Source organism: Myotis nattereri (genome assembly GCF_964212035.1).
Source record: "Myotis nattereri genome assembly, chromosome: 5".
NCBI lineage: Eukaryota > Metazoa > Chordata > Mammalia > Chiroptera > Vespertilionidae > Myotis > Myotis nattereri.
The window spans coordinates 6,006,135-6,026,979 of NC_138080.1; the positions used below are offsets into that span (position 1 = coordinate 6,006,135).

Sequence of the window (20,845 nt, forward strand, 5' to 3'; positions counted from 1 at the left end):
GCAGGAAGAGGGGAAGGAGGGAAAAGGGAGAGTTTATCTTACCCACTAAACAAAGAAATCAGCAGTTTTGGGACTTGCCAAGATGAAATTGCCAGATGTTCTCATAAATTCTGGGGAAAGCTAAAACAAGGGGGACCTTAAAATCTAGTCTATCTGGCAGGGGATTTTGAAAACTATGGAAGGAAAAGTATAAAACCCTTGAACTCCCTAACCGGTTTGGCTCAGCGGAAGGAGCATTGCCCTGTGGACTCAAGGGTCCCAGGTTCGATTCCAGTCAAGGGCACGTACCTTGGTAGCGGGCACATCCCCAGTAGGGGGTGTGCAAGAGTCAGCTGATCGATGTTTCTAACTATCCCTCTCCCCTCCTCTCTGTAAAAAATCAATAAAATATATTAAAAAAATAAAATAAAACCCTTGAACTCACACTCAGACTAGCTGAGTTGCCCACTTGTGCTTTATGCCAAGTGTATTTGTAATAAATTTGCGTGCTTTGCTTCCTTAATAAATTCACTTGCTTTGCTTCAAACTGCTTTCTGTCACTTGTCTGAATTCTTTCTTACGAGTGTGATAAGAGCCAAGGAGGGGAGAGCCCCCTCCTACTTGGGTAGCTCTCTGGTAACAGTTTTACAACATCTACACTAATAAAAGGGAAAGATACAAATTGACCATACCCCTGAACGCTTCCCATTGGCTAATCAGCAGGATATGCAAGTTAACTGCCAACCAAGATGGCGGCCAGCAGCCAGGCAGCTGAAGCGAACAGGAAGCTTGCTTGCTCCAGTGACGGAAGAAGCCAATGTTCCCGGCCTGCGGCAGCCCAGCTCTGAGCTCCGGATGCAACAATGTTGCAATTATAGAAGCTAAACAAAGCCCAGATAGCTGCTTTCAGCAGCAAAGGCCTCAAGCTGGAGCCGGCCTCAGAGCTAAAGCCGGCTCTCAGTTCCAGTGACAGCCTTAGAAGGTAAATAAATCCCAGAATTAAAAAAGAAAAAGAAAAAAGGAGAGGTTGGGAGCTTTAGTCACCTGCCAGCCTGAAAACAGCCCTCAGCCCCTCATCCAGACTGGTCAGGCACCCCAGTGGGACCCCCCACACTAAAGGGGCTGTGGCTAGCCTGCAAACAGCCATCAGCCCCTCACCCAGGCTGGTCACACCATCATGGGGTGAGGGTCCCCGCTGGGGGGGCTTGGCCAGCCTTCAAACAGCCATCAGCCCCTCGCCCAGGCTGGCCAAGCACTCCAGCGGGAACCCCCATCCTGAAGGGGGTGTGGCCAGCCTGAAAACGGCCCTCTGCCCCTCACCCAGCCTGGGCAGGCACCCCAGTGGGACCCCCACACTGAAGGGGCTGTGGCTAGCCTGCAAACAGCCATCAGCCTCTTACCCAGACTACCCAGGCACTCCAGCAGGACCCCCCACCTTGAAGGGGCTGTGGCCAGTCTGAAAACGGCCATCAGCCCATCACCCAGGCTGGCCAGGCACACTAGTGGTGACCCCCACACTGAAAGGGCTGAGGCCAGCTGGCAAACAGCCATCAGCCCCTCACCCAGGCTGGCCAGGCACCCCAGCAGGACCCCTTTCCCTGAAGGGGGTGTGGCCAACCTGAAAACGGCCCTCAGCCCCTCACCCAGGCTGGCCAGGCACCCCAGCGGGACCCCCACCCTGATCCGGGACACCCTTCAGGGCAAACTAGCCGCCCCCCACCCATGCACCAGGCATCTATCCTATATAATATAATATAATATAATATAATATAATATAATATAATATAATATGCAAATTGACCCTTACAGCAGAGCGACTGGGAATCACTGGTCACTATGACACACACTGACCACCAGGGGGCAGACGCTCAATGCAGGAGCTGCCCCCTGGTGGTCAGTGTGCTCCCACAGGGGGAGCTCTGCTCAGTCACAAGCCAGGCTGATGGCTGCCAGTACAGGGGTGGTGGTGGGAGCCTCTCCCGCCTCATCAGCAGTGCTAAGAATGTCTGACTGCAGCATAGGCCTGCTCCCCACTGGCAAGTGGGCATCCCCCAAGGGCTGCCAGATGGATGTCTGATTGCCAGCTTAGGCCCAATCTCGCGGGGAGCGGGCCTAAGCCAGCAGGTGGTTATCCCCTGAAGGGTCCCAGACTGCAAGAGGACATAGGCTGGGCTGAGGGACCCCCGCCCCCCCGAGTGCACAAATTTTTGTGTACCGGGCCTCTAGTTAAAAATAATTGTATGCACCCTGGCAGGTGTGGCTCAGTTGATTGGAGTGTCTTCCCATGCAACAAAGGGTGGGGGGTTTGATTCCAAGTCAGGACGTATGCACAGGTTACAGATTTGATCCCCTGTTGGGGCGTATGCAGGAGGTAGCCATCAATGTTTCTCTCACATCAATGTTCTCTCCTTAACAAGAGAAAGAAGAGGAAGAAGAAGAAGAAGAAGAAGAAGAAGAAGAAGAAGAAGAAGAAGAAGAAGAAGAAGAAGAAGAAGACGGAGGAGGAGAAGAAGAAGAGATAAAAAATATGAATAATAAAATGTAAACAAATACATATCTAGCAACAATCGAATCTAAAAATCAAAATAAATGAACAAGAAATCTAATGAGCAAAATAAACTGGTGAATAAAATAGAATCAGAGGCATGGAAGCATGAAAAGACTGACGAATCTCATAGGGAACGGGGGGAGGGAGCGGGAAAAGTTTAACCAAAGATCTTACTTATGGACACAGACAGTAGGGTGGTGAAGGCCTGAGGTGTGGTGGGAACTGGGTGGAGGGGGCACTGGGGTTAAAATGTTTACATCTATAATACTTTCAACAATAAAGATTTTTTTTTTTAACAATAAAGATTTTTTTTAAAAATATATTTTATTGATTTTTTACAGAGAGGAAGGGAGAGACATAGAGAGTTAGAAACATCGATGAGAGAGAAACATCGATCAGCTGCCTCCTGCACATCTCCTACTGGGGATGTGCCTGCAACCCAGGTACATGCCCTTGACCGGAATCGAACCTGGGGCCTTTCAGTCCACAGACCGACGCTCTATCCACTGAGCCAAACCGGTTTCAGCAACTATAGAGATTTTTAAAAATCTATTATTAAAAAATATCCTTCAACATTTTATATAATATTGATTTGGTGGTGATAAACTTCTATAGTTTTTTTTTTGTTTTTGCCTGTGAAGCTCTTTATCTGACCTTCAATTCTAAATGATAGCTTTGCTGGATAGAATAATCTTGCTATTCATCATTTTGAATATTCTTGCCACTCCCTTCTGGCCTGCAAAGTTTCTGTTGAGAAATCAGGGGACAATTGTATGGGTGCTCCCTAGTAGATAACTGACTGTTTTTCTCTTGCTGCTTTTAAAGTTATCTCTTTGCCTTTAACCCTTGGCATTTTAATTATGATGTGTCTTGGTGTGGGCCTCTTTGGGTTCCTCTTGTTTGGGACTCTCTGAACTTGTAAATCTATTTCTTACCAGGTAGGGAACATTTTCTGTCATTATTTCTTCAAATAGGTTTTCAATATCTTGCTCTCTTTCTTCTCCTTCTGGCACCCCATAATGTGAATGTTGGTGTGTTTGAAGTTGTCCCAGCAGCTCCTTACACTATCTTCATGTTTTTGGATTCTTTTTTCCTTTTGCTCTTCTGATTTCTTCTGTTCTTTCATTTGTGACATATTTCTTTGTCCCCCAATTTTGGTTGCTTCCTTTGTTTGTTTCTACATATTAGCTAGAACTTCTGTTTCCTGGAATTGGTAGAGTGGCCTTGTGTAGTAGGTGTCTTGTAGGGCCCACTGGCTCAGCCTCCCCAGTCACCTGAGCTGAGCATTTTAGGTGTGTCCCTGGGTGGTCTGTGTGTACAGTCTTATTGTAGTTGAGCCTTGATTGCTGTTGGCTTCACTCAGAGGAATTGACCTCCAGGCCAATTGGTTGTGAGGACCAGCTGCAACTACAGCTAGAGCTGCTGTTCAGGAGACGCCCTTATGGAGCAGGACTTGCTTCAGTGGGGCTTTGGTGCTCACTGAGTCTGTCCCTTGAGTGTGTTGTTTATGGATGTGTAGAATTGTAACTGGTGTGGTCTGAAGCTGTCCACTAAGTGCACTGGCTCTGGGGCCTCCTGGGAAGTGCAAAGTCAGCCCGGGCCACTGGCATGAACTACAGAGCAATTTGCAGATGGCTGCTACTTGTGTTGGGCTTGGAAGTGCCCAGGACAGGCCAAGCTGTGAAGCAAGGCCCACTGCTGCTAGTGCAGGGCCTGAAGTCTGAGGCATGCTGAGGCCATATGCTTCTTGTTTGAGAGAATTTAGAAAAATCTGAAGCATGAGCCAAGACAGGCCATTCATATGAAAAAGTCACTGGAAATAGCATGGGTGGGCCTGAAAGTTGGGTGGGGCAGGGCCTCAAAATTTAAAAAATAAACTTATTTGTATGTAGTCAAATATACTAGTCTTTCCCTTTGTGGTTATGTCTTTGATTTTATGCTTAGAAATGCCTTCCTCACCTGAAACATTTATAAATACATACATAACATTTATTTTAGTTTTGCATAATTTTAAACTCTAAGATTTAATCTATTTAGTTTGTTTCTTATTTTTGTTTCTTTTTTTAAATGTCTTCAGTTTATTTTGATGTATGGTATGAGATAGAGCTCTAATGCTATTTTTCTCCAAATTGCTAGTGTTTATATAGATTCTTAATAATGTGAGAAATGTTTGTGATATAGTATGTGGGAATGTGGGAAATGTGGGAAAATGGAATGTGGGAAAATAGCAGGATATAAAATGAATAAGTGGTGTATTAAACATGTAAAATTATATTCATCTATAATCTGTCTCTAGGAATTTGCCTATTCTAGATACCTAATATAAATAGAATTGTTGTGAGAAATGTTTGTGATATAGTATCACATTTCCCACATTCCCACAACTATATCACAAACATTTCTCACAAATAGGCAATTGGGTTTAAAACCACGTATTGAAAATTATTCCCATTCTGATGTGAAATGTCACCTTATTGTATGTTGGATTTCCAAATACATCTTGGACCTGTTTCTAGATTTTGCCCCATTCAGTGCTCTCTTTCTGTGCTGGTGCCAGAGTGTTTTTATTTAATTATTGGTTGATTGATTTTAGAGAGAGAAGGAGGGAGAAAGAGAGAAATACCGATTTCTTGTTCCAGTTATTTATGCATTCATTCATTGGTAGATTCTTGTATGTGTCCTGACCTGGGATTGAACCCACAACCTTGGTGTGTTGGGACAATGCTCTAATCAAGATACCCAGTCAGGGCAAGAAATTGGAAGCTTTGTGCATTGCTGATGGGAATGTAGAACATTCAGCCTCTGTGGAAAACAGTTGGACAGTTCTTCAAAAAGTTAAACATAAAATTACCATATGAACAAGCAATTCCACTTCTAGTTATGTAACTGAAGAACGGAAAGCAGGGAGTCAAACAGATCTTGTATACCAAAGTTCATAGCATATTCACAATAGCTATAAGGTGGAACCAACCCAAATGCCCATCAATGGATGTATTTTAAAAATGGGGAAATGGGGTATATGTGAAAAACAGAATATTATTCAGCTCTAAAAATAATGAAATTCTAAAAATATATAATAAAAAATAAAATAAAATGATGAAATTCTAGCACCTGCTACAACATGGATAGACCTTGAAAACGTTGTGTCAAATAAAATAAATCACACACAAAAGTTCAAATATTGTACAATTCTATTTATGTTAGGTGCCTAGACTAGGCAAATTCCTAGAGACAGATCATAAATATAATTTTACATGTTTAATGCACCACTTATTAATTTTATATCTTATTTTCCCACATTCCCACATACTATATCACAAACATTTCTCACAATATTAAGAATCTGTATAAACACTAGACGCCCAGCACACGAAATTTGTACACAAGTACAGTTCCTAGGCCTGGCCTGCAATCAGGGCCATCTTCCCTGGCTGCCCACAGCTGGCACCCCCCCCCCCCCATCCACCCCTATTTCCCCTTTCGCCATTGGGTGATGGGTGCCTGACAGCCGAGGGAAGAGACTGACAGGTCGGCTGTTCCCGCCCGCTTGCTGGCCCCGCCCCCACCATGAGTCTCTGTGTGTGGGGCAAGCGGTGGGGCGGGGGCCTTGGCCTGGAGCCACCCACATCCCCTTCCACCCACCCCAGGTTCCCCGTTTGCCATCAGGCAATTGGAGCCTGCTGGCCGGGGAAAGGGACCAAGAGGTGAGGTCAGTGTGCCTCATAGTGATTGGTCCAGCGGTTGTTCCGCCTTTAGGGTCAAGTTGCATATTACCCTTTTATTATATAGGAATAGAGGCCTGGTGCATGGGGCCTGGGGACTGGCTGATGGGGCCCCCAGATCTGGGTGGGGGGTCCCCGCCGGGGGTTAGAGCAGGCAGGGGTGAGGGGCTGTAGGTGGTTTGCAGGCCAGCCATGCCCCCAATTGGGGTGGGGGTCCCCACTGGGGGTGGAGCCAGCCTGGGTGAGGGGCCGCCAGTGGTTTACAGGCCGGCCACACCCCTGATTAGGGTGAGGGTCCCCCCTGGGGGTGGGGCTGGCCTAGGCAAGGGGCTGTGGTGTTTTGGTCCCTGGTCGTTATGGTCATGATGGCGTTAAAGTTGCTGGCTTTTTATATATATAGACTAGAGGCCCAGAGCACAAAAATTTGTGCACTCGGGAGGGGTCCCTAGCCCGGCCTGTGCCCTCTCACTGTCTGGGACCCCTTGGGGGATGACCACCTGCTGGCTTAGGCCAGCTCCCCGGGGGATTGGCAGTCAGACATCCCTCTGGCAGCCTGGGAGTCCTCGGGGGATGCCCACTTGCCAGTGGGGAGTAGGCCTAGCTGCAGTCGGACATCCTTAGCGCTGCTGAGGAGGTGGGAGAGGCTCCCACCACCACCGCTGTACTGGCAGCCATCAGCCTGGCTTGTGGCTGAGCAGAGTTTCCCCTATGGGAGCACACTGACCACCAGAGGGCAGCTCCTGCATTGAGCATCTGCCCCCTGGTGGTCAGTGTGTGTCATAGTGACCAGTGATTCCCAGTCACTCTGCTGTTAGGGTCAATTTGCATATTACCCTTATATTATATAGGACAGATGCCTGGTGCATGGGTGGGGGCCGGCTGGTTTGCCCTGAAGGGTGTCCCGAATCAGGATGGGGGTCCCGCTGGGGTACCTGGCCAGCCTGGGTGAGGGGCTGATGGCTGTTTGCAGGTTGGCCACAGCCTCTTCAGGGTGGGGGTCCTTGCTGGGGTGCCTGGCCATCCTGGGTGAGGGGCTGATGGCTGTTTGCAGGCTGGCCAAGCCTCTTCAAGGTGGGGGTCCTCACTGGGGTGCCTGGCCAGCCTGGGTGAGGGGCTGATGGCTGTTTGCAGGCTGGCCAAGCCTTCCAGCAGGGCCCCTCACCCCATGAGGGTGTGGCCATCCTGGGTGTGGGGCTGATGGCTGTTTGCAGGCTGGCCTCGGCCCCCAGCCACCCAAGCTTCCAGTGGAGGCTGACTGGAAGCAGGTTATCTGGGATTTATTTAGCTTCTATAATTGAAACTTTGCTGCCTTTTGCTGAGGCCACAGCCGGCCAGAGCAGGTGGAAGCTTGGCTTCCTCCGTTGCCAGGGCAACCAAGCCTCCTGCTTGCTCCAGCTCTGTGGCTGCTGGCCGCCATCTTGGTTGGGTTAATTTGCATATAGTCACTCTGATTGGCTGGTTGGTGTGGCTTGGGTGTAGCGAAAGTATGGTCAATTAGCATCTTTGTCTTTTATTAGTGTAGATACTTTTAATAGATGTGATGTGTCACCACAATGAAAGAAGTAGAATATGCCAGTTTCCAAGTCTAAGATGTCAATTTTAAGATATACCATTATTTTTGGTACCACTAAGAAAAAAATGCTGCCCATTAAACTATGATTTGCCTTTGGTCTTTAAGACACATCTCTATTTTAAAGAGGTTAAACTGTGAAAAAGATGTGTTTTAGAATTGATGAAAAAGATAAATGAATAGCCCAGCTGGCGTAGCTCAGTGGTTGAGCCACTCAGAAAGATCACTGGAGAAAGAAGTCAAACTGACAATTTATATGAGGGAATTGGCTATAGATGTATAATATTGTACCTTACTAGTTATCAAACAGATACAAATTCGAGATATTTTTTTCTCTTGGTATGAAATTAGCAAAGATTAAAGGAAATTTTTATTTCCAACAAAACATGCAACCCTCACACACCAGAGAAGATTGGTTATATACCCTTTTCTTTATTAGTAGTCCTAAAAATACTCAGATCCTTTTATGATGATGCAAGTATGCACATGCATTTTAGGAAGTTAGAAAATAAAAAGCAAATATTTCTTTTTTTGAGAAACATCGATTTATTTTTTCACTTATTTATGCATTCATTGGTTGATTCTTGTATGTGCCTTGACCGGATGGGGGATCCAACCCAAAACCTTGGCGTAGCTGGCGGATGCTCTAACCCAGTGGGCGCCAACCAGTGTCTGCGGACCACTGGTGGTCCCTGAGGTCCGAAAGGTTGGCGACCGCTGCTCTAACCAACCGAGCAACCCAGCCAGGGCAAGACATGATGCCATCCCGTGACGGGGTTCGGATAATTTCATCAAATAATTTTTCTTATAGAAATCTATGCTGAGGAAATTATCTAATTTTTCTACGATGATTTTACATTTACTCTTATTACAGAAAACGATAGAAAAAAAAAAATAGGAAGAAACTCCCGAAGTGTGGCCATATTATTAAAAGGTAACAACATGATTTTTGTTTTTAATGCACTACCAAGGGGATCAGGATTTCCCCCTCATCTAATCAGAAGCCAGCGTTGTTGGTCATTTAACAGGACCAGAATGTGTGTGTGATGCTCTGGGCGAGTCCCTAAGAACACCCAGTGCTCTCCGTGCTTTCCAATCACCCGGACACAGACCTGCTTTCTGGACACGCGGGAGCCCCACATCTTGGCGACTTCGGCAAAAATGCCTTTCATTTCCTCTCGCCCGGAGCAGCGGAGGGCAGGCAGCACCCCCGCCCCGCCCGTCCCACCTGCGCCCCCCACACTGTCCCTCACAAACAACGCCCGTGGCTGCTGCGGACCTGCCCCCGCCCCCGCGCGCCTGGAGCGCACACCCTGGCCCAGGCGGCGTGCCTTTCAGGACCAGGGCCTGCCGACCCCAGGATCCCATCGGGGGTCCCCTCTCCTTCATGCCGCTCCAGCTTTCTCAAACCTGTCAAAACGGACTTGGCCTCCAGACCCTGGCAGCGTCTCTCCTTTCCTCCCCGTGGCCACCCTGTGCCGTGCCCAGCCCTGCCTTGTGGTGTTTATTGTCCGTATCGCCAAGCCGAGGTGGGGTGAGGGTTCCAGGACCAGACAAGGGCAGGCCCGGGCCCCCGCGGGCTTCCCCCGCCACTTGCGGTGCTGCTGGGAGTCACGATCCTCTCCTGCCAGGGGCGCACACGGTGACCTAGGGTCCCGCAGAACCCAGGCCCTCCCCCGGCGAGCCGACCTAACCTTCTCGGGGCTCAGGCCGGATTCCACCCGGGAAACAGCCCGGCGCGCACCTGCGGCTCCGCCCGCGCTCGCGTGGCGCGGCCTCCCGGCCCCACCGCGTGGGAGCGGCCCGCGCGTTCAGGGCCCGCCGACCCTAGGGCGGGGCAGGGGGGCGCAGGGCCCGCGGTCGTTAGGACAAAAGCGGGGTACGGGCCTGAGATACAGGCTCGGGGACCCCGCGCGGGCGGGGCTCCAGGCCCGCTGGCGGCAGGTAAGGGGAAGGGGAGGCCCACTTGCGGGGATCAGCTCCCGGCGCCGCGGGGGTGGCCTCCGGCTGGGAGAGCGCGCAGCTCCGCTGCCCCCCGAGAGGCCCTGGTGGTCACGGGCGGCTCTGGGGAGAGCGAGGGTGTCATGTCGGGTCGGCCAGCAGCGCGATTAATAGGCTGGAGGCAGGACTAGGAAGACGGCCACCTCGGCCCAACGCAGAGCCGGAGACCGCCCGACGAGCCCCGTAGGGAGCCGACTGCCGCCATTCCCCTCCCCCCGCTGGCGGGTAAGGCGCGAGCGGTTTGAAGGAAGGCGCATGCGCAGGAAACTGAATCCTAACTCGGGGAAGCTTGTTCAATAACCGCGACAATACGCAGGCGCCAAAAAGCCCGTCGGCTTTGTGCGGGTGGGCGGGGCTGAGCCACCGGCGCTAGGGCGTCACCACTGGCTGTTCCGAGGGGGCCGGCTCTCGGCAGTGCGCCTGCGTCAGAGCGCTGTGTGACGCAGGGGGCGGGCGGCGCCTCGCTGCGCGTGCGCAGAGCTTGTTCAAAGGGCCTTATTTAGGTTGCGCAGGCGCCCGCTGGCCATTTCGCTCAGCCACGCAGAAGTCGTGTGATTAGGTGAGTGTTTGTTGCTCGATGTGAGCCGTCCAGTGGCCCCTGAGGATGCCGATTTTGCGAGGATTGCTTGCCCCAGGTCCCTGTAGAGCCTGGGGTGGGATGGGGGGATCCTTCTCAAGGTACGGGCTGCCGCCAGGGCCGCTGGGGCCTGCAGGCCGCGCCGACTCTATTGTGTGAGATGTCGGAGGAGGCGGAGCGGAAGCGCGGCCGCCATTTCCTTGCCTCCACGCTGGCGCCAGGCCGGGCCCCCTGCGGCTTGGTCCTCCGGTAATTAGAGCCCGGGCGGCTTGGGCGGCCCGCCCACCGGCTTTTGAGAGGGTGTTTGGTGTTGGAGTCGCCGGGGTTGGGACTTGTGCCGGGACTTGGTTCTTATTGAGGCGCCGCGGGCCCGCGGGGTGCCTCGCGGGGGAGGGCAGTTCAATTTGAACAATTTCCAGGGCTGACCCTCCTCCCTCCGTGCAGTCGGCCTCGACGCCAGGGTCCACTGAGAGACGATGATGTTGGGTACCGAAGGCGGAGAGGGCTTCGTGGTGAAGGTCCGCGGCTTGCCCTGGTCTTGCTCGGCGGACGAAGTGCAGCGTTTTTTTTCTGGTGAGTTTGAAGCGGAGGCGGGAGATCGCGGTCAGGGCTGCGGGGCGGGCGGCGGGCCGGGGAGGGTCGCAGAGGGCCCGGCTCGGCTAGGGGCGCCCCCTGGCGGGGCGCGGGCGGCGGCGCGGCCGTTCCCGCAGGGCTGCTCGCGCCCCGGCGTCCGCTGTTACGCAATGGAAACAGCGAAAGCCCCGCCCTCCCGCCTTCTGGGCCCTCTGCCGCGGCCTCTCTGGCGGATTTTTTCCCCTTTGTTTTGGTGATCCTCACCCAAGGATGCTTCTTCCGTCGATATTTGCAGAGAGGATGGGAGGGAGAGACATCTATTGATTGCCTCCTGCACGCGCCGCAACTTGGCTGTGGATGGAACCTGCAATTCGGGAGTGAACCTTCCGTGCGTGGGCGTCGTTCTAACCCTGAGCCCACGGGCCAGGGCGGGATTTTTTTTTCCCCTTTACCTACCTTTAAGCACTAGCCTTGCTGTGATGCCTTCGAAAGGATAAATTGGATTTCCCCCTCAACCCTAAGAAAATTGCCTAGTGGCTGGGCAAACAGTAATATTTTGAAAACCTTAAAGTATAACAACTTTACAATTTTGGCATCTCCTTGAAAAGGCGGCGTTTAAAAACTGTCACTTTTAAATCTTAGACAGTTTTCCTGATCAAGATTTGGTAATTAAGTTCTTACCTAGTTCTTGATCTGGCTCCTTTCACAGTTGAGGACACTGAAGCCCAGGCAAGTCAGTTGCCTAGTAGTCTTTCCCCAAGTAATGTAGGTTTCCTGTATAATTTTTGCCAAAATATCCTTGTTTCCATTAGTGTAAGAGTAGACTGATACACATTGACTTGGAAGAATTCTGCAGGTTTTGGAAGGACACTTGTAGTATTGACTATCTGAATTTAACGGAATGCAACCTGTAAAACGAACCAAGTACACTGGAAGCCACCTTGCAGTGGGCAAGACTGGGTTTGGCTTCAGCTGTTCAGCTTGGAGCATTTTAGCTTTGTAACATTGATCCCCTTCAGGTGAGTATTGGCCCTGCAATTTGGATTGTAATGTCACTGCTAATAAGGTTTAAAATGATCAGAGGTCCCAGACCAAAAGTTGAAACAGATATATTCAGGAAATGCATTAAAATAATAAGGTTCAGAATTAACTTACTGAGAAGTTAAAAATGATGTTAATGGAGACATTTGTGTAGTGAGCATTTAGAGATTTTTGTTAAGAAACTTTCAATGTTGGCTTTTATTGATGGATTGAGAATAAAGTTTTATCTGGAGGGGATAACAGCTTAATTACCACGAAGAGACTCTAGGAGTCAGCAGTATCTTGGTCATTTTAGGCTTTGCATGTGATCTACTTTGTTGGGGCGTGAAGAGGCATTTCATCAGTATCACCCAGAGGTGATTTTAAATTTTAAATTCTGTATTAACGGTTGTTTTCTTTCCAGACTGCAAAATACAAAATGGGGCTCAAGGTATACGTTTCATCTACACCAGAGAAGGCAGACCGAGTGGCGAGGCTTTTGTTGAACTTGAATCAGAAGATGAAGTCAAATTGGCCCTGAAAAAAGACAGAGAAACTATGGGACACAGATATGTTGAAGGTTTGATTTATGTTGCCCTAGTAACAGTAAATAAACATTAAACAGAGATCTATTTTATCCCTCCTGAACTTTAGGTATTTGACCGCATGGAAATGGTCACCTAAGGGTTTGTGGCAGCTCTTCCTAGATTATCTAAAGACCCAGGAAGTCTGAACTTAGTTCTCTAACTTTCCAAAATTGACTAATTCTAAGCACCTCTTTCAGTATTCAAGTCAAACAACGTTGAAATGGATTGGGTGTTGAAGCATACTGGTCCAAATAGTCCTGACACGGCCAATGATGGCTTTGTACGGCTTAGAGGACTCCCCTTTGGATGTAGCAAGGAAGAAATTGTTCAGTTCTTCTCAGGTATGTAGTCCTGTTTGTTGCTGAGCAGTGAGTTTTGGCTAGCTCCTGGCAACATGACTTAATAGACCTTAAAGTTGAGCAACTGAGATATTTAAACATATTTATATGCAGATGAATTAATATTTTCTTCCTGGAGACCTTCATATAATTTAGACCCATCTTAATGGTGGAAATTAAGTATTTTGAAAATGCTAACTTGCCTGTATTTAGTATTGTAGTTCAGAGTAGATCTTTGAGGATTGTCCTCAACAACTTTAACTACTTTCCTCACAATGCTGTTCAGCAAAGTACTTCAAGTTAAAGGTAAGATCCCTAAGCATTAGATCAGTGTGAGTTAGGTGGTTGTAATTTATGGCAGGTGTATATGTTGTAAGACACGTTGGGTCTTAGGACCAGAAATGTCTCTTAACGGTCTAATTCTCTTTATGCAGAAAAACTGATTTAGCCAAGAAATTCTAAATTTACTAAAAGTCAAAGAATAATTGAATGTTACAGTCTTAGTATCTGAAATACAGAGAATGTTTTAAAGTTGTTCTGGGCCTAAAGTATTTGAATGTTTTTATGCTGAAGAGCTGATAAAATTGCATGTTTAGTAGAATGTTTGATCCTATATCTAAAATACTATTACTTGATATTCATGGTGTCATAAACTGGAATTAAGAACAAGAAATCCTCTCATGGTTTAGGGTAGTATAAATTAAAATCCTGACTGTTAGATATGTATCAAGTCCTAATATTTTGCCAGAATTTTTGAGATCAAGTCTGTTTTTATTGTTTTATCTAAACTGGTGAGAATTCAATGCTGTCAACGTTAAATATGAACATAATTTCATATCTTCTAGGAAAGTGCTTTAAGCCCTTTTTGTAAGCTTGGGAATGTGTCCACGGAAAGGATTTTTCATAGACGGAATTTCCAGAAGTGAATCATACTACTGTTAGAACATAAAATGCATGATTGTGCTGTCTAGATCAGTTTGTTTGCTGAAAGTTTAGATTGTATGTTTGTCAATGATATACTTAAGCAATGTTTCAATTTGTATATAAAATGTTTAAATGTGTAAATTTTTAAAACTTGAAGTTCCACTAACGTAAAACATTGAACTATAAAAATGAGGCAAAAGGTGTTTCTTGAATTTAGTAAAACTGTTGTATTTAATGCTTGAAACTTTTATTAAATTGTGTAATTTTCAACATTGAGTAGATAAGAGTATTTGTTATTTGTTGAATTCTTAATTCATCCTGTGCTCGGCAAGTTTTTTCTTTGTGCCATGGGTGTGTTAAGAATTGTTATAATGGAACTTCATATTACTGCAATGCATATTTAAAGAGTACTTGTTGAAAGCATACCATTCACCTAAAGTTAAAATTCTGGTTTATTTAAAGCTGTAAGAAGAATCATTTCTGGGCTTGTGATGTTAATATTGCCCCCCTACTGGGGTTATTTGTCCTTGGGTTGAAGGGTTGGAAATCGTGCCAAATGGGATAACATTGCCGGTGGACTTCCAGGGGAGGAGTACGGGGGAGGCCTTCGTGCAGTTTGCTTCACAGGAAATAGCTGAAAAGGCTCTAAAGAAACACAAGGAAAGAATAGGGCACAGGTGGGGATGGATGGTTGGTTGGATTTGTCACTTTTCTTATGGTAAAACATTAAATCCATATTCTCTCTGCTTAGGAATAATAAATATTTTCTAGTCCCAATTAATTGATGTTTGGCCACAATTTTCAAACTTTACACTATGCCAAAGTCCCATAATGCATTCTGATTAAATTTTAGATTTTAAAATTGTTCTTAATTTGGTCTACTATATAATTTTGTAAGATCTGTTTAACCCCAATCAATTGAGTTGAGAGACTATGGCTTTTAAAAAATGTAGTGCAAACCTGACTTTAGCTGTAACACCCACATAGTAAATTAATATTACCATAAGAAAATGTGATACTTTCTGATCTTGTTTTTAAAGTTGAAATGCAACAAACTTTCTTGCTGTATAAATATTCTGCATATATATATTAATAAGCATAGCTTTCAAGAAATTGTCACAAAAGGTTTTATTCTCTTCGCTTGTGACTATTTTTCATTGAAGCATGCGCTTACCTATGCTGATTCCTACTAAAAGCATAGGCTGGGGTATTTATTGGCGAAAGAAAATGTGTAGTGTGGGCTAGACTGTTGGTGGAGGCTGGCTTTTTAGCCCACTTGCTATACGTGCTGCCAAAGGATTTAAGACATGAAATGTTGAAAGTTGAGTGGAATCTTTTCCCTCCTAAAACATTTGTTTATAGTACTCCTCTCCACCCCTAAAGGTGGGCTTCTCTGCTTTAGAGGAGTGAGTTTACATGAAATAATCTTACAATTGAGTGCATTTCTGGTCATTGCCTATGCAAGTATAAGAAATCTGGCTTTAAATATTAGTCAGTTTCATGGCTATGACTACATTGTTTTCTTGTGTAACTAAATACCTGTATGACATGAACTAATTTTTCCTTTCCCCTCCCCGTTCCCTTCTTCATGAACAACGCTTTAGGTATATCGAAATTTTTAAGAGCAGTCGAGCAGAAGTCAGAACTCACTATGACCCACCACGAAAGCTTATGGCCATGCAGCGGCCAGGTCCCTATGACAGACCTGGGGCCGGCAGAGGGTATAACAGCATTGGCAGAGGAGCTGGCTTTGAGAGGATGAGGCGTGGAGCTTACGGTGGAGGTATGTGAGAATATGCAGGTGTGAGGAGGGTGGTTCTTGTGTGTTGTCATTTGATTGATTGTACTTTTTGTCTTTTAGGTTATGGAGGCTATGATGATTATAATGGCTATAATGATGGCTATGGTTTTGGGTCAGATAGATTTGGAAGAGGTAAGGTAAGAATTGAATTTCTCAACCAAAGGCTACTTACACTTTGTCCATCTAGACCTCAATTACTGTTTTTCAGGAATGTCTGACCACAGATATGGGGATGGTGGCTCTACTTTCCAGAGCACAACTGGACACTGTGTACACATGCGGGGATTACCTTACAGAGCTACGGAGAATGACATTTATAATGTAAGTGTGAGATGAATTCATAAGTCAGCCCTTTCAGTAGAGCAGTAAAAACCTGGGGTCTTAATTCTGCCTAAGTGAAACGGGATGTTATAAATTCTTCGTAACATTAGAAAGTTGACTTGATTCTCTGAATACCTTGTATTTAGTTTTTTTCACCGCTCAACCCTGTGAGAGTACATATTGAAATTGGTCCTGATGGCAGAGTAACTGGTGAAGCAGATGTTGAGTTTGCAACTCATGAAGATGCTGTGGCAGCTATGTCGAAAGACAAAGCAAATATGCGTAAGTGTGATTTCACTTCACTGTCTCGGGGAGTCTTTACAGGTGGTGGTGTGACTGACATGCTAGAGGAATAGAATAGAAAGGATGTATGAGAAGTGGGTTTGCTGATGGTAGGTTAACTCTTGGGGATGTTAAAATTTTGTGGGTTTTAAAAATTGTGACAAAAGGATTTGTGGTACAAACATTGACTTTGAAATATGTCCAATGAACTTAAGGCAATATAGGTGAATATTTTAAGATAAAAGACTAGTTTTGGAAAGCTGCATAATTAAATCAACTGAGAAGCAGCTAGAATTTTTTTATACCAAAAAATATTTGAAGTTCAGATCTTTGTTTAAGAACTTAGTATTCTTTCACCAACAAACATTTCAATTTTTTTTTTTTCTCATTTCAGAACACAGATATGTAGAACTCTTCTTGAATTCTACAGCAGGAGCAAGCGGTGGTGCTTACGGTAGCCAAATGCTAGGAGGCATGGGTTTGTGTAAATATCGCTTTAGTGTCTTTTTTTTAAAGCTAACCTTGTATGCCTTTTCTCTCATTTCAGAACACAGATATGTAGAACTCTTCTTGAATTCTACAGCAGGAGCAAGCGGTGGTGCTTATGGTAGCCAAATGATGGGAGGCATGGGCTTGTGTAAATATCGTTAGTTTTTTTAAAAACCAAAACGTTTATATCTGTATAAGTCAATTATATAAGTTAATTTACATTTCATGAGTTTAGCGTATTAAGTTAGGCAAAGGAAAAAGCTTTTAATTTTGGGTCTGACTTAAATCCTTGAGTTATGTAAAACTACTTAGAATAGATAACTAATTTTAAGTACTTTGTGGGGGGGCATTAAAAAAACAAGTGGAATTGTTTATATAGTATAAATCTAAAGTGAATGACAGCAAAAAGCATAGGATCAAAATAACTTAAATTTTTGGACAAAATTTATTGGGTATAATTAGGTGTTCAGTGATACCTATGTAATGACAATAGCCTTACTATATCAAGTTATGGGGAACAACCCCACTGATTTCAGTTAAACAGTTCCATAAGTTTTTCTCAAAATGTTTCTATGGAATCATGTGGATTTAGTCCTGCTGACGCGTATGCTTTTGGCCAGTTGGTTTATAAGTGTTTGACTAGCTCACATGATAGAAAGGTAGTCTGTTCATAGAGAATAAGCAAAGGGTTACAGTAATGTAAGATCAAGACTCGAAATCATAGATTTAGTTACAAGCCCGGTACCACCAGGTACCACATTACATAGGAAACAAGGTTCTAATGGTCTCTTAACTTAACAGCAAACCAGTCCAGTTACGGTGGCCCAACCAGCCAGCAGCTGAGTGGTGGTTATGGAGGTGGCTATGGCGGCCAGAGCAGCATGAGTGGATATGGTAAGTGTGTTTTTAATATGCTTGCAGTATGTTTTAGGTAGGTTTTTTTAGTTGGGGGAATATGCAGGCTCCTTTTTTGGCGAAATTGGGTTATTAAATATATGCTTTTGTTCCTGTTAAAATAGTTTTTAATAGCTTAATTTGCAGGCCCAATTTAATGTGGTGGAGGGGGGAGTGTTCTATAAATTAAATATGCAACTTGGAATAATGCAGTCAGAAAACATCTGCCTCCATGTATTAAAACATGAAACAGTTCACTTTCTCTGTCTTTTTGGTTAGCGTACTAAATTCATTTTAGATGGAGGGAGAATTGAAAATAGTAAAATGGGGGTTGGGTTCAGTACCGTATTTACTAGTCAGTTAACCTAGGATTGGTTTTATTTTTTTCAATTGGTCTAAAGAATGGTGATTTTGGTATTATAGTCTTACCCTACAAAATCCTTTTGCAGACCAAGTTTTACAGGAAAACTCCAGTGATTTTCAATCAAACATTGCATAGGTAAATATTTTCTCAAAAAATATAATTTAAATTCCCAATAGCAAATACTGATATGTTGTGCTGATACTTTTTCTATAGCAGTCAATGGCTCTGACTTAACTCCATGGAGGCTGCCATTTTGGGCACAGTGAGTTGCCTTTAGTCCCAGCCTCACTCCTGCCCACCATGAATAGGAAAAGCAAGACTGCCCCTGTGCTCCCTATTCATATATGCCATTCGATGGACACATTGTTGTTTATGGTAAAAATTTTTAAAAATGCCTTGTTTAGTTTTAGAAACATGAAGTAATTTTGCAATTTTTGAAAAACACTAGTTTTCCTTTAAACTTAATTTTCCATGTTGATCCTGAAGCACCTGCTTTTTAAATGGTAGCACGAGAGTCTGGCAAGATTTGGTACTGCAGAGAAAAGGGTTCATTGAGACTTGTTTGGAGTCGGGAGTCCCTTTTCCCAAACATGCTTCTCGCCACTTGGACAGCAGCCATTTGTACTCGTATTCTTTTCAAACTTTTTCCTGGAATGCGATATTTTACTTGACTGACAATGTGATACTTCTCCTGACTTGTCAAATTGATCTCTCTGCAGGCAGCCAAGGAGCAGTGAACAGCAGCTACTACAGTAGTGGAAGCCGTGCATCTGTGGGAGTGAACGGAATGGGAGGGGTGTCTAGCATGTCTAGTATGAGTGGTGGATGGGGAATGTAATTGATCCTTATCACTGACTCTTGGTCAACATTATTTTAAAGAAGAAAAAACAAACAAAACTTAACAGTTTTGCAATACCAGCTTGTGATTTATGCTTACTCTAAGTGGAAATCAGGATTGAATTAAAGACTTAAAGGTTCATTATTTTTGAACACAAATATTCATCTAGGATGTAACAACTAAGTTGAGTAAACTATAACTGTTAAACAATTTTTAGCTTTTCTCAAGTTAGTTCTATTGTAGGATGTACTTAAGCAGTAAGTATATTTAGGTTAAAGAAGTTGAATTATGTTAAATGTTGCTCTTACATCACATCACATCGAACACTTCATGGAAGCATGTTAAAAAAACATGCTTTTTTGTAAAAATATAGGAGCTGTGTCTACAATTAAAAGTGAAACATTTGGCATGTTTGTTAATTCTAGTTTCATTTAATAACTTCCAAGGCATGTAAGTTGAAGCTTTTTTTAAGTTAATGGGAAAATTTTGAGACGCAATACCAATACTTTAGGGTTTTGGTCTTGGTGTTTGTATGAAATTCCGAGGCCTTGATTTAAATCTTTCATTGTATTGTGATTTCCTTTTAGGTGTATTGCGCTAAGTGAAACTTGTCAAAATAAATTTTCCTTTTAAAAACTGCACTTTGTCTTGTCTGTGCTTCAGTGTCACGTGGCCTGTTTGTTGGGCTCTATGCCTGCCTGGGCGTAGGTGACAGTGGCCCATGTCTCTGGCTGTGATAGAGGCTCCCCAGTTGAGGCTGTTGTGTAGAGGTCTTCAGACTTCCCTCCAGTACAAGGTAATCATGGCTTTGGGCCCCTTGTGGACGGGCTCTGTGTTTGTGTGCTGCCTTTGACTTGCTAAGCACTTGCACAAAGCAGAAGTGTCCTCACTGCATGCTGCATGTCCACAGGGGCCTTCAGGCATGGCTGAGGAGGAAGCATACAGCAAAGGGTGGCTGGAGCTGTCCTTCATAATTGGATGGCATCTCTTCAAGTTTATTTTATATGGATTTTAGAGGAAGAGAGAGAAAAACATTGATTTGTTGTTCCACTAATTTTTGTGTTCATCGGTTGATTCTTGTATGTGCCCTGACCAGGGACTGAACCTGCAAACCTTGGTGTATAAGGACAACAGTTGAACCAAGCTACCCAGCCAGGGCTTTGCTTTTTGTTAATCATTACCCGAGGATATTTTTCCATCGGCTTTTAGGAGAGAGGGAAGAAACATTGATGTGAGAAACACATTGATTGGTTGCCTCCTGCATGACCCCTGACCAGGGCCTGGGCCAGGGAGGAGCCTGCAGCCTTGGCCAGAATTGAACCCAGGATCCTTTGGTCTGCAGGCTGACGCTCTATCCATTGAGCCAAATTGGCTAGGGCTGAGTTTTTTTGTTTTTTTTTTAATATATTTTATTGATTTTTTTACAGAGAGGAAGGGAGAGGGATAGAAACATTGATCAGCTGCCTCCTGCACGCCCCCCCCACTGGGGACACGCCAGCAACCAAGGTACATGCCCTTGACCTGAATCGAACCTGGGACCTCCCAGTCCATAGGCCAACGGTCTATCCACTGAGCCAAACCAGCCAGGGCAGGGCTGAGTTTTTATATGAAGTGCCCCCTCCCCCCAAACTAGAACAACATTTGTTTAGAAAAATTCCAGAGGTGAAGTAAACTGTAGAAATGGGTTTAGGAAACAAGTTACAGAGGTTAAAAAAAAAGGGGGTAAATGCCTGGGAGGGAGGGTGGTGGTGGGGGGGAGGTGCAGGTGTGCTAGTAGGGAGAACTCAAGTTTTCTTTTTGAAATTGAGGTTTTAATCTTCATTTTTGCCTCATTCCCAAAGATCCAAGACCACTTACAACAAGCATGTCAAACTCAAAGGCTTAACACGGGCCAAATAAGGTTTATGTGGGCTGCAAAAAAAACCCAAAAGCTTCAATTTTCATAGAAATGTAGGTTTATTTTGATAGAGGTGTTGAACATAAAGGGCTGAAATAAATGAGTAATCATTGACATAAA

The 20,845-nt window shown here is 45.2% G+C and overlaps 1 protein-coding gene across 12 annotated transcripts; it reads left to right on the forward strand.

Annotated features, from left to right (window-relative positions):
* The first annotated feature begins 9,653 nt into the window (after positions 1–9,653).
* Positions 9,654–19,469, forward strand: HNRNPH1 (heterogeneous nuclear ribonucleoprotein H1). 12 transcript variants are annotated; one of them, XM_081091941.1, is made up of 14 exons: positions 9,654–10,045; positions 10,842–10,970; positions 12,415–12,570; positions 12,775–12,918; positions 14,378–14,516; positions 15,444–15,622; positions 15,701–15,772; positions 15,828–15,961; positions 16,108–16,243; positions 16,638–16,697; positions 16,791–16,880; positions 17,534–17,626; positions 18,076–18,125; positions 18,710–19,469. In XM_081091941.1, exons 2-13 carry the CDS (start codon positions 10,874–10,876, stop codon positions 18,123–18,125), a joined length of 1,350 nt encoding a protein of 449 aa, XP_080948067.1. In that variant the 5' UTR covers positions 9,654–10,045; positions 10,842–10,873; the 3' UTR covers positions 18,710–19,469. The 12 variants fall into 12 exon arrangements, with proteins under 12 accessions (XP_080948067.1, XP_080948068.1, XP_080948070.1 ...); XM_081091942.1 differs by having other exon boundaries at positions 9,685–9,763; XM_081091940.1 differs by lacking the exon at positions 9,654–10,045 and adding an exon at positions 10,304–10,379.
* The last annotated feature ends 1,376 nt before the right edge of the window (positions 19,470–20,845 follow it).

Bases quoted from the DNA above. Each gene is read 5' to 3' on its own strand.
- HNRNPH1 (XM_081091933.1), top strand. From the start codon at position 10,874: ATGATGTTGGGTACCGAAGGCGGAGAGGGCTTCGTGGTGAAGGTCCGC. The intron at 15,623-15,700 runs GTATGTGAGAAT...TTTGTCTTTTAG, and splicing joins GCGTGGAGCTTACGGTGGAG to GTTATGGAGGCTATGATGAT. The intron at 16,881-17,533 runs GTAAATATCGTT...TTAACTTAACAG, and splicing joins GATGGGAGGCATGGGCTTGT to CAAACCAGTCCAGTTACGGT.